Below are 14,048 nucleotides of genomic sequence, written 5' to 3'. Positions count from 1 at the left end.
TTAGTGACCCACTATATTGTCTACAAGGTCCCTATCCAACTCTTCTATTAAAGTTGAAATCCTAATTTTTCCTTTCTCTATACCCCTTTCACCAATATTTTGAGGAGTAATCCCTAAATGTTCACTAACTAATCCGACCCATTGCTGATCGGGAAATTTGAACCACGTTCCGGATACAACCTCACCGTCAGTAAGTAAACCCCACATAATTTGTACATCCTGTAACGTTATAGTTGCTTCCCCTAATTGACATATGTATATGTTTATAAATAATATGTTTATAAATAATAAGATTATCTATATAAACAAAAGATTATCTATATATATATAAATAAGATTATCTATATATATACATATGTTCACTAACTAATTTATCTATATATATATAATTTATACATATACAATAATACAAATTTTTAATAAATAAGATTACAAAATATACATATACAATATAAGGGATTTTTTTACCGAAACGAAAGTGGAAAGTATGCGTTTCCGGACGCCATCGTTCAACCAAAGCTGTGATGAGAGCGTGATCCACTCTTTGTTGTCCCAGTTTGCACACGAGACCTAAACCCTTTAAATTCAAATATTGTAAGACCCGATTATCAATTCTTTCCCCATTTAGGCGACTAATATGACCCCAAAATGTCTGATCACATCTTCTAGGTTTGATAACCTCATCCGGCTTAATCGCCCCCGAAAAAATTGCATAAGACCTATGAACGCGTTGAGATTGTAAATATAGAAGACTTTCATCAACGGGGATTGATCTCGCTTGAATAAAAGCCATTATATGTGAATATTTAGAGAGAATTGCGTACAGAAAATTGTGAATTGTAGTGGTGGTTCGTCTGCATTTTGAAACCGAAGTATTGAAGTTCGATTTTATTCAGCAGAATCCGGAGTTTGGAACTCCGGGTTTGACACATGGCACAATTTTGGTTCAGGTGAAACAGGAATGGCATATAGACGCAATAAATGACAAAGTTAGGTGAATTTAATACAATCCGGCCTTTGTAACTCCAGATTTGGATTTTTTTTTTCTGTTATTCAAAGATTGTAATTTAGTTTATATATTTTAATTATTATTTTCACTAATTCAATTATTTTATATATTTTATTTGCATAATTATTTTATATTATTTTATATATTTTAATTATTATTTTCACTAATTATTATTTTCACTACTTCAAAGATTGTACATTTAAAAAACTCCATAATATAATATTTTTAATAATATTAAATCATTAACACAATACAACTGATAATGCTAAAAACGAACATTTATTTCATAGCATTATCCCTCAAGAAAGACAAGCTTTTAGTTGCAATTGTTCTATTTACAAGTGATATTCGTTTAAATAATAAAAGGTGAAGACAAAAGACAGATTCGACGAATTAAAGACGCAAACGACCAAAAAACTCAAAAGTACAAAGTACAATCAAAGTGGTTCAAATTATTGATAAGAAACGTCTCAAAATTACAAGAGTACAAGTCGCAAAATGCAAAATACAAGATATTAAATTGTACGCAAGGACGTTCGAAAATTCGGAACCGGGACCAGAGTCAACTCTCAACGCTCGACACAACGAACTAAAAATTACAAGTCAACTATGCACATGAATATAATATAATATATAATTAATTCTTAAAATTATATATATATATTATATTATTATATAAACCGTCGGCAAGAAGAAAACAACCAAAGTTGAGCTGTCCCAGTTGGCCATGCGATCGCATGGCTTTGAAGAAGGATTTCCATGCGGTCGCATGACCCTAAAAGTCAGGCCACATCCCTATAAATTCGCAGTTTGGTGATCGATTAAACATCCATCTACCTCTCTATCTCACTCGTATAATATATATATATATATATATATATATATATATATATATATATATATATATATATATATATATTATATTTTTATTTTAATTTTAATTTTAAATTCTAATAATAAGGGTATGTTAGCGAATGTTGTAAGGGTGTAAGTCGAAATTCTGTCCGTGTAACGCTACGCTATTTTTAATCATTGTAAGTTATGTTCAACCTTTTTAAATTAATGTCTTGTAGCTAAGTTATTATTATGCTTATTTAATGCCGAAGTAATCGTGATGTTGGACTAAATATTAAAATTGGGTAATTGGGTTTTGGACCATAATTGGGGTTTGGATAAAAGAACGACACTTGTGGAAATTAGACTATGGGCTATTAATGGGCTTTATATTAACTAAATGATACCTCGTTAATTTGACGTATTTATATATAACCACATACGCTTGACTGGGGACGGTGGGCGGGATATCTATAAATACCAATAATTGTTCATTTTACCGGACACGGAACTGGATTAATAGTTAATAGACTTGTTGAAACAGGGGTGGATTACATTCAAGGGTAATTGGTGTAATTGTTAACATAGTAGTAAAACCTTGGACTACACGCAATCGATAACCTGGTGTATTCATTAAACAAAGTATTAAGACCTTGTTACAATTCGAATCCCCAATTATTTGGAATATTTGACTTCGGGTATAAGGATAATTTGATGAAGACTCTCGCACTTTATATTTATGACTGATGGACTATTATGGACAAATTCGTATGGACATATCGAATAATTCAGGACAAAGAACAATTAACCCATGGTACTAAACTAAAAACAACACGTCAAACATCATGATTACGGAAGTTTAAATAAGCATAATTCCTTTATTTCATATTTAAGTTCCTTTATTTCATATTTTATTGCACTTTTGATTATCGCAATTTTATTTACCGTTATTTTATTTATCGCATTTTAATTATTGTCATTTACTTTACGCTTTAAATTAAGTTATATTTATTTTTAATATTTTACATTAGGTTTTAACTGCGACTTAAGTTTTAAAATCGACAAACCGGTCATTAAATGGTAAAAATCCCCTTTTATAATAATAATACTACTTATATATATTTTTGTATTTTTACAATTATAAGTTAAAAAAATATAGCGTTAAACTTGGAGAGTTCCCTGAGGACGAACCGGACTTACTAAAAACTACACTACTGTACGATTAGGTACACTGCGTGTTGTAGCAAGGTTTAGGTATATCCATTCTATAAATAAATAAATATCTTGTGTAAAATTGTATCGTATTTAATAGTATTTTGTAGTAAAAATATAACTATTTTGTACACCACCTTGCACACATCAAGTATTTTTGGCGCCGCTGCCGGGGACACTAAAACGCTGAAAGCGCAACGCTATAAAAAAAGATTTTTATTTAGTTCTTTTTATAAAAATATACGTTTTAAAAATTAAAAATACAAAAATATAAAAAGAAAAGAAAAACAAAAATTATATATTTTTAATAGTTTGTTAAAATTATAAAATTATAAAGTTTTTATTTTTATTTAAAAATTAAGTTTTTATTTAATTTTTATATATATTTTGTATAAATAAAAAATAGAAAAATAGAAAAAAATAAAAAAAAAATAAGTAAAAGAATCGGGCTACACTGTAGCAGCCCAATTTGTAACCTGAATATTTGGGCCATGCAATCGCATGGATCCATAGGCAAATACTCATGCGACCTCATGACAGGTTCTGACACGCCATCTTTGACCTAATTTCGCATTAATTACGGAGTATATTATTATTATTATTATTATTAAAACCCTAATTAGGGTTTAGTTTTTAATTAATTAGTTTAGTTTTTATTATTAATTTGTATTTTAAGTTTAATTTAGTTTTATTAATATATAAAATTAATAGTTTTATAAAATAAATAATATTAAAATAATATTTTTATAAAAATTGTACTTTTTACAACTTTAAGTTTATTTTTATATTTTGTATCTTTTTATTTGTTTTAGCGTAATATTTGTATTTTTAATTCGTATTTAATTTTAAGTCATAGTTTTTGCTATAGTTATTTTTACTTCTAGATTTTTAGGCTTTGCCGTAAAATCCCTTAAGTGCTTTTTCTTTAGACTAAGATTTAGGTGCTTTAGAATTTTGCGACGCCGTTTTAAGATTTTACATTTTTTAAGTTTTTGCCGTTTTGGATATAGAATTTCCTCTAAGCTTTAATATTTTTAGACGTAACTTTTAATTCTTAGTTTTTAGTTCCTTTTTAAGTTTCGACGCGCTACTTTCTTATTTTTATTTTTCGACGCCTATTATTTTTCGACCTTTTATTTTTCGACGTTTTTTCGACGCGCTCTTTTTCTTTCTTATTTTTCGCCGCTCTAGTTTTTAGGACTTAGAATTTTTTTTCTATTTCTGATCTAAAATTTCTTTAAATTTCAACGAAAAATTATTTTAAGTGGTTAAATTGATAGACATCCAAATTTTCTGTTTCGTAGTAATAGTTGGATTTGTTAGTGGCTGAGTTGTGAGCTTCCGATTTAAAGGGTTCTGGCTCCCTGTTGCATCTATTGGCTATTCGAAACGTGGGCAAACGCAGAAAAGTCTATTATTTTGATAACTTATATAATTTTTTTATCTTTTATAACTAATAGGATATTCAGTGAATGCACCGAGCAAAACGTTCACCACCTTTCGTACGTTCACCACCTGTAACTCGATCAAGACATCTAGCCAATATTGTCGCCGTTGATTTTTCTTTAGAATCGTCATCCAGTCGACCAAGTACTCCAATTCAAATTTCCGATAATTCATTTTTTGAACCCGACCTCACAATTAAGAATCCGGAGGATATTCAGGGACAATTCAGAGATCCTGAACCACTAATCTTTCCTCCGGAACCACCAATCATTCAAACAGAAATTGTCGAGGAACAACCCATTAAATAAGAATACTCTAGTGATTCAGATTCAATAAATTCAATCATGGAAAATCTGGATCCTCTAAGTATGAAAGACTGAATGAGAGCTAAACGCACTGGCCAAGGTCACGCAATTACTCAACCTGACATTAATGCGCCAGATTATAAAATCAAAGGACAAATTCTACACATGGTAACTAATCAATGCCAATTTAGTGGTGCGCCGAAGGAAGATCCAAATGAACATCTTCGTACCTTTAATAGGATCTGTACTCTATTTAAAATACGAGAAGTTGAGGATGAACAGATATATCTCATGTTATTTCCCTGGACTTTAAAGGGAGAAGCCAAAGATTGGTTAGAATCGTTACCTGAAGGGGCGATTGATACATGGGACGTTTTAGTTGAAAAATTTCTTAAACAATTCTTTCCTGCATCTAAAGCCGTAAGACTTCAAGGAGAAATTGTTACGTTCACGCAAAAGCCAAATGAAACTTTATATGAAGCATGGACAAGATTTGGAAAGTTATTGAGAGGATGTCAGCAACATGGTTTAGACACTTGTCAAATAGTACAAATATTCTACCAAGGATGCGACATCACTACAAGGAAAGACATAGATATAGCAGCTGGTGGTTCCATTATGAAGAAAACCGCAACTGACGCTTACAAAATTATTGATAACACTGCTTCCCACTCACATGAGTGGCACCAAGAAAAAGATATCGTTAGATCATCTAAAGCAGCTAGAGCCGATTCTAGCCATGACTTAGATTCCATTTCCGCAAAGATAGATGCTGTTGAGAGACGAATGGAAAAGATGACTAAGGATATCCACTCAATACGAATTAGTTGTGAGCAGTGTGGAGGACCACATTTGACAAAAGATTGTCTCAGTATTGAACTAACAATGGAACAAAGAGAGAATGTTTTATACATAAACCAAAGGCCTGGAAATAATTATCAGAATAATTATCAACCTCCAAGACCAATCTACAATCAAAACCAGAACTATAACCGAAATGTTCCATACAACAACCAACAAGGTCCTAGTAATCAGCAAGTATCCAATAATACTTACAACCAGCAAAGACCTATTTTTCAAAATAAACCACCACAAACCGATGATAAAAAGCCAAATTTAGAAGATATGATGTCGAAGCTAGTTGAATCTCAAACGCAGTTTTTCACATCTCAGAAACAAACGAATGAACAAAATGCTCAAGCATTTAGAAATCAGCAAGCTTCTATTCAAAATTTGGAACAAGAAGTGAGCAATCTAGCAAGGTTGATAGGTGAAAGAAAACCGGGAAGTCTACCTAGTGATACAAATGCTAACCCCCGGAATGAAACCGCTAAAGCCATTACCACAAGAAGTGGTATTACACTTAAACCACCTGAAATGCCTGTAATTTCTGATGACTCTATTCCTACTCCACAAGAATCACAACCTGAGCAAGATAAGGAAACAGAACCGGTAGTTGAAAAGGTTAATGAAGATAACACAGTTAAGGCTAAACCTTATGTTAAACCATACCAACCACCACTTCCTTACCCGAGTAAAATGAGAAAAGAAAGACTTGAAGCCGAACAATCCAAATTCTTGGATATGTTTAAACAGATAAATGTTAATCTTCCTTTCATTGATGTAATATCAGGAATGCCTAGATATGCCAAATTCTTGAAAGATCTAATCATAAATGGAAAGAAAATGGAAGAACTCTCGGCTGTTACTATGAATGCTAATTGTTCTGCAGTGCTGTTGAATAAAATACCAGAAAAATTATCAGATCCAGGAAGTTTCACAATTCCATATTTTCTGGGTAGTCTTAGTTCAATAGAAGCATTGGCAGACTTAGGTGCTAGTATAAATTTAATGCCGTATTCACTATACGCTAAACTAGACCTTGGAGAATTGAAACCAACACGAATAAGTATACAACTAGTCGATCGATTAGTAAAATATCTTAGAGGGATAATGGAGAACATGCTAGTTAAAGTTGGTACTTTAGTATTTCCAGTAGATTTTGTTATTCTGGACATGGAAGAAGATTCTCGAGTTCCTCTCATATTAGGAAGACCATTCTTAAATACGGCTAAAGCAATAATAGACGTGTTTGGTAAGAAACTGACCCTAAGTATAGAGGACGAGAGTGTTACCTTTTCTGTTGATAAAGGCATGCAAGAACCGCAATCTGCAGATGATACATGTTATTATATTCAAACCATAGATTCACATGCAGAATTATTAGAAGAATTTCCAGAATTACAAGGAACAGGAGAATGTTCGTTAGGAGAATGAACTGAACCAATTGATGAAGCTGAAATGTTAGCTACACTTATGGTTAATGGATATGAACCAACAACAGAAGAAATTCAAATGCTAAAAGAAGAAGACAGATATCGATATAAATCATCGATAGAAGAACCACCGACATTAGAGTTAAAGGCACTTCCAAACCATTTGGAATATGTTTATTTACATGGTAAATCTGAATTACCTGTAATAATATCGTCTTCTCTTACTGAAAAAATGAAAAATCACAACTCATTTCTGTGCTAAAAGCTCATAAACCAGCTATTGCATGGAAGATTCATGATATTAAGGGAATAAGTCCTTCGTATTGCACACATAAAATCCTTATGGAAGAAGGTCATAAAACGTATGTGCAACGCCAACGAAGACTAAATCCGAATATGCAAGATGTTGTTAAGAAAGAAATTATTAAACTGCTTGATGCAGGTTTAATTTATCCAATCTCTGATAGTCCATGGGTAAGCCCAGTTCAATGTGTACCTAAGAAGGGTGGCATGACTGTCATCACAAATGAAAAAAATGAGCTTATTCCTACTAGGACTGTAACAGGATGGCGTGTTTGTATTGATTATAGAAAATTAAATGACGCCACCAGAAAAGATCACTTTCCCTTACCTTTCATTGATCAAATGTTGGAAAGATTAGCCGGAAATAGTTACTATTGTTTTCTTGATGGTTTTTCCGGATATTTTCAAATTTCAATAGCACCCGAGAATCAAGAGAAAACCACATTCACGTGCCCTTATGGTACTTTTGCTTACAAACGCATGCCATTTGGACTTTGCAATGCCCCTGCAACCTTTCAAAGGTGCATGATGGCGATTTTTCACGACATGATAGAAGAATGCATGGAAGTTTTCATGGATGACTTTTCAGTCTTCGGTGATACATTTGAATCATGTCTAGTTAATCTTGAACGAATGCTTATTAGATGTGAACAATCAAATCTAGTACTTAATTGGGAGAAATGCCATTTCATGGTTAAAGAAGGCATCGTTCTTGGTCATAAAATTTCAAAGGAAGGAATTGAAGTGGATAGAGCTAAAGTAGATGTAATTTTTAAACTTCCACATCCCACCAATGTTAGAGGAGTTAGGAGTTTTCTAGGGCATGCCGGTTTTTACCGACGTTTCATAAAAGATTTTTCTAAAATTGCCACTCCTATGAATAAACTCCTAGAAAAGGATGCTCCATTCATCTTTTCAGATGAATGCATCAAATCTTTTAATATTCTTAAAGAAAAACTCACTAATGCGCCGATTATAATAACTCCAAATTGGAATCTACCGTTTGAACTCATGTGCGATGCGAGTGATTTTGCAATGGGAGCCATTTTAGGACAAAGGATTGAAAAACGATTTCAACCTATATATTATGCTAGTAAGACGTTACAAGGAGCATAAACGAATTACACAACTACTGAAAAAGAACTCCTTGCTATTGTCTTTGCTTTTGACAAATTTCGTTCATATCTCGTTCTAGCTAAAATGGTGGTCTATACCGACCATTCTGCTCTTAGATACCTATTTTCGAAACAAGATGCCAAACCAAGATTAATCCGTTGGATTTTACTCTTACAAGAGTTCGATATTGAAATCCGAGATAAAAAGGGAGCAGAAAATCTCGCCACTGATCATCTTTCTCGTCTTGAAAATCCTGAATTAGAAGTTCTAAATGAATTGGCCATACAAGACAACTTTCCTGATGAATATCTATTGAAGATAGATTATAATAAAATTCCATGGTTTGTAGATTATGCAAACTACTTAGTATGTGGATTCCTTGAAAAAGGATTGTCATACCAAAAACGAAAGAAATTCTTTAGTGATTTAAAACACTATTTCTGGGAAGATCCACATTTGTTTAAAAGTTATCCCGATGGAATAATACGCCGATGTGTATTCGGAGATGAAGCTAGTCAAATCTTAAACCATTGTCACACAGGACCAACAGGGGGCATTATGGGCCTCAGCTCACAGCAAGAAAAGTTTACGATGCTGGATTCTATTGGCCTACAATTTTCAAAGACACACACCTTCTTTGCAAATCATGTGATGCTTGTCAAAGGGCCGGAAAAATAAGTCAACGTGATGAAATGCCACAAAATGTCATTCAAGTATGTGAAGTATTTGACATTTGGGGTATTGAATTTATGGGTCCATTTCCAAAATCTCATAATAATCTCTACATTCTCGTTGCCATTGATTATGTATCTAAATGGGCGGAAGCACAAGCTCTCCCAACTAACGATGCACGAGTTGTAGTTAACTTTTTAAAACGTCTTTTTGCTAGGTTTGGAACACCGAAAGCTTTAATAAGTGATCGGGGTACTCATTTCTGTAATAATCAACTTGAGAAAGTTCTCAAAAGATATGGAGTAACTCATAAAATCTCAACCGCTTATCATCCACAAACAAGTGGACTAGTTGAAAATATCAACCGAGCTTTAAAACGTATTCCAGAGAAAACCGTAGGATCAAATCCGAAGGAATGGTCCATGAAATTGGAGGATGCACTCTGGGCTTTTAGAACAGCCTACAAAACTCCAATTGGAACCACACCTTTTAGAGTCGTTTACGAAAAAACATGTCATCTTCCAGTAGAAATTGAACACAAAGCATTTTGGGCTTTGAAGACATGTAATCTTGATTTACATGAAGCTGAACTTCTACGATTAAGTCAGCTAAATGAATTAGAAGAATTAAGACATGAAGCATATGAAAATTTGTTAATCTATAAAGAAAAGACAAAGAAATGGCATGATAAAAGAATTCGAAGTTCAAAAGAATTTAAGGAAGGAGATAAAGTTCTTCTTTTCAATTCACGATTCAAGCTATTTCCTGAAAAATTGAAATCAAGATGGTCTGGACCATTCTTAGTCAAAAGAATTTTCCCATATGGAACAGTAGAATTAATAAATTCAAATGGGATTGAATTTAAAGTTAATGGTCACAGAGTTAAACATTACATACATGGTCCGATGGAAGTTGACAATGAAGTCAATCATAATTTCGACACCACATCTAACTAAGTGTGGGGAGGTTCGAATCTTTTTAGGGTAATATATATTTCTGTTAGAGTTAGATTTTCTGTTTTCGTGTAGTTTTCAAGAATGGAATCCGAATAGTCTTTCCCTAGCAGACCCTAAAGAACTAGTCTTCTCCCCCCATTCTGAATTTTTATTTTTTTTTGGTTTTACGAGATGAAGAATTCCTGTGAACTAAACCATGGTCTAATGCTACACGCTTTGATCACTAAACTTAATAATGACACACTCCCGAGTGACCTGGTATCAGTAATAAGAGCCAAATTGGACGGAGTAAGAAAAGAACTCAGGAACGATCATAATAAGTTACATTTTGGTAAAGGAAAATCAAAATCCGCAGCGAAAAGAAGAGCACGACACCTTGAAAGATGTCACGAATGCAGAAAATGGTCACACGAAGGAAAATGCTCGACAAATCAAACATATTCCAATACCGAGTTCGTTACTTTATGCAGAGAAGGACCGTTCATATGTTTCGAAGAAAAATCGTTGAATGCTCGAGGTTATGCCTATGTAGCTATGGAAAACCAATTAGTCCGACTATCTTATGAGTGGGCTAAAGCAGGTCACTGAGAATTCTATCTCACAGGTAAGTATGTACAGTTTTTATTTTTATTTTATTGCTTTTAACCTTTTGATAATAAACGCTAAATCGTTCGCTATAAAGTATTAAATTGGTATTCAATAAAATTAGGTATGCGTAACCGAAATTATTGATATCATACAAAAATTTATTACAACACTGCGAAATTTACCGTTTATTCTTAAGGTATAAATATCTTCAATCAATCAACCCAAAATATTTCAGAAATTCGTCAGGAGTAAAACTAGGTAATATAGCCGAAATTACTTTACCGAAGAGAGGGGCGTATATTTTTGATAATATTTGATTGATTAAAGTGGGATAAAAGACCAAAAAGATTTTTAATTTTATTTTTACTTTATTTTTAAAATTAATATTAAATTAAATTATAATTGTAAATTTTTTTAAAATCAATATATTTAAGTTTGTGAATATTTGAAAAAAATTAACATTTTTAATATAAAGTTTGTATGTATAAAAATATTAATAATATGAATTTTTAATTTTATGCATTTTAAATTTAAGTTTGGTGTGAATTTAAAAACAAAAATTTACTTTATTTCACTAAGTTAAAAAATTGATTTTTAAAATTCGTCGTGAGTTGAAAACTAGGTCATAGAACCGAAATTGCTCTACCCAAGGGAGGAACGAGAATTTTTATTATCATTATTTTTAATCTTATTGAATTAAAGTATGCCAAAAACATTAAAAAAAACCCAAAAATCTTTGCTTTTAAAACAGAGCTTTGAATTGACAAATTTTAAAATTTTGTCGAGGGACGGACTAGGACAACGATCCGAAACGCCCTCATCCTAAAAAGAAACAAAATTTTAAATTTAATTAATTATTTATTTTAATAAGTTAAAGGTTTTATATATAAAAAAAGGGGACCTCATGCGATCGCATGAGATTTACCCTGTAACCTCATGCGATCGCATGAGGTTGGAAAACTGGCCAGAAACATAAAGCTCAGCGAGCTGCTGCTCTTTCACAAACACACACACAAATACGCAAATACCTCCAAAACTCTCTCAATTTTCATCAATTTTTCACCAAAATTCACCAAATTTCTTGCTACAATCCGCTCTAAACATGAATTTGATAAGAAGTTTATCAATAAGGGTAACAATTTCACTCCTAAACCTCTTTAAATTTGATTTTTAGTGTTCTTGAGCTATATTTTTTCTAATTTGATTTTGTTAATTTCTAGGGTAATTAGAGTTAAATTGTTAGTATTTTATGCATGTATAACCTAGATTGATGCTATTTAACATGATTTGAAGTCAAAAACTTCAAAATTTTTAGAAATCTAGGGTTTGTGTTCTTGAGCAATTTGGGGCTTTTTGATATAAACAGGTTATGGCCGATTTTTTCATGAATTATTGCTAAATTAAGTAGTGTAACATGTTTAGTAGCTAAATGATCCAAACTTTGATCCTAAACATGATTTTTGAGAATTAAAGTGGACTTTTTAGGTCAAAAATTCATGAACTTGATTAATTTGATATAATTGCCATTTGAGACTTGTTTAATTGCTAGTAATGACTATTTTGACATGTTATTTGAGTTAAATGCTTATGAACTTTGTATACATTTTCATATATGCTTATTTGAAAAAAGTGTATAATTGTTAAAATTGTGAAAATACGTATAAGTTTAATTTTGATTGAACATGTTATTGTAATTGTTTCAAGTTGTTATCTTGCTAACACTAATGCATATTTGGATGCACAAATTTCGTGTTTAATGTGTTTTGCAGAAATATACTGAAACTGGAGGTGAATCATCATCATCTAGACAACCACAACCGGAACCTGAGCCAGAATTGCAATACGAGCCAGAACCCGAACAAGAACCACAACAGGAACAACAACATCAGCCTGATCAACACGTACCGTATTATGATCCGCTACAATTTGCTGATGCCTTCATAGTATTTCCGATGCATCCGCCAGTAGAATACCCAACGATTCCTAAACACACGTTGCATCCTAATCTGAGATTCGATAGAAGCTGGAGAGATTACCCAACATATCAAAGTAACAAATTCAAACTGATATCGAAAAATGTAGAAGTGCCGAGGGTAATCGATTGGGAGCCTTTAGAAAGGGTCCAACTAGTTAACTCAGTTAGGGAGCATCTGATCCAAAGGTATGGCAGTTCTTCTTTTTCCGATTGGGAATGTTTATTCACCATTCGTAGACCTGTATATAAGGAATGGTGCATTGAGCTTATGAGTACTATAGCGTTAAATGCAGATGTAGATAGATTAGATGATAGAAGTTTTCTTAGATTTATACTTGGCCGTAGGATGTACAGGATGTCCATGCTGGACATGGCCAGGGCTTTGCAGATATATACTCCTGGTGAATTACTACTACCCGATTGTATGAATTTGATTTATCGTGGTGAAAGGGTAGATAGGAATTTTGACGCGAACGCCGTCTGGAGGCGTATGTCAGATTATAATGTTTTTACACTAGGAGGAAAACACTCCTACTTACATATTAATAAAGCCGATCTTCGTATAATTCATAGATTTTTGGCTAACTCGATTACACAGAGAGGTCACAATAAGGAGAAAATGACCTTACATGATTTATTTTACCTAAAGTGTATTCGAGACCCAAGAGGCTTTGTTAATATCCCTTACTGTGTTGGTTTTTATTTGTCTAAAATGGTAGAAGGAATACAGGAAGGGGGAATAATAGGAGGAGGTATTTTTGTTACTCTCATTGGAGAGTATTTGGGTGTAGATAGGGACCAAGGGGGTCCAGTTTTTGAATGTAGGGAACAGGTTGAGCCTTTAGGATTGAGGGTCTATCAGGGTACTAAGGTATTAAAAAGCAGACGCAATCAGGCAATACCCTATGTTGGTAGTCATCCTCAGGTAGAGAGAGGTTCAGATGAGGAAATGGAGAAAGCGGATGACATTAGGGAGGCTATGACTGACGTCTACCAGCGCGTAGATGAGGTGGAAATGACAAACGAGGATAGATTTAGTCGGATGGAGCAGTGGCAAGCCCGGAATGATTACGAGCATTCTAGGTAACGACAGCATGATATATGGGACTATCATCAGCATCAGATCATGAGCCGACTGTCACCTTAGGATCACTACGTCCCGACCCGACCCGCTTACTATCCTCCACACCAGCCCGAGATGAGACCACCATATACTCTCTACAACCCTAACCAGGGCCTATCTGTACACCTATCACCAACCATGGAACCCAGACGACGACATGAACTTGAACCCCTATCCAGATTGATATAGTTCCTGTTGGTGATTTTTATGATTTTTATCTTTTTATTATTTCT

At 33.1% G+C, this 14,048-nt stretch overlaps 1 protein-coding gene across 1 annotated transcript; it reads right to left on the bottom strand.

Annotated features, from left to right (window-relative positions):
- Window positions 1-793, bottom strand: LOC139840412 (serine/threonine-protein phosphatase 7 long form homolog). Its single transcript, XM_071830682.1, has 2 exons — window positions 469-793; window positions 1-242 (listed from the first exon to the last, which is right to left on the bottom strand). The coding sequence occupies exons 1-2, from the start codon at window positions 791-793 to the stop codon at window positions 1-3; spliced, it is 567 nt and encodes a 188-aa protein (XP_071686783.1).
- Window positions 794-14,048: the final 13,255 nt, after the last annotated feature.

Source organism: Rutidosis leptorrhynchoides, chromosome 4, assembly GCF_046630445.1.
Source record: "Rutidosis leptorrhynchoides isolate AG116_Rl617_1_P2 chromosome 4, CSIRO_AGI_Rlap_v1, whole genome shotgun sequence".
NCBI lineage: Eukaryota > Viridiplantae > Streptophyta > Magnoliopsida > Asterales > Asteraceae > Rutidosis > Rutidosis leptorrhynchoides.
Note: the sequence above shows the minus strand (reverse complement) of the source record. Positions and strands in the feature narration are given on the sequence as shown.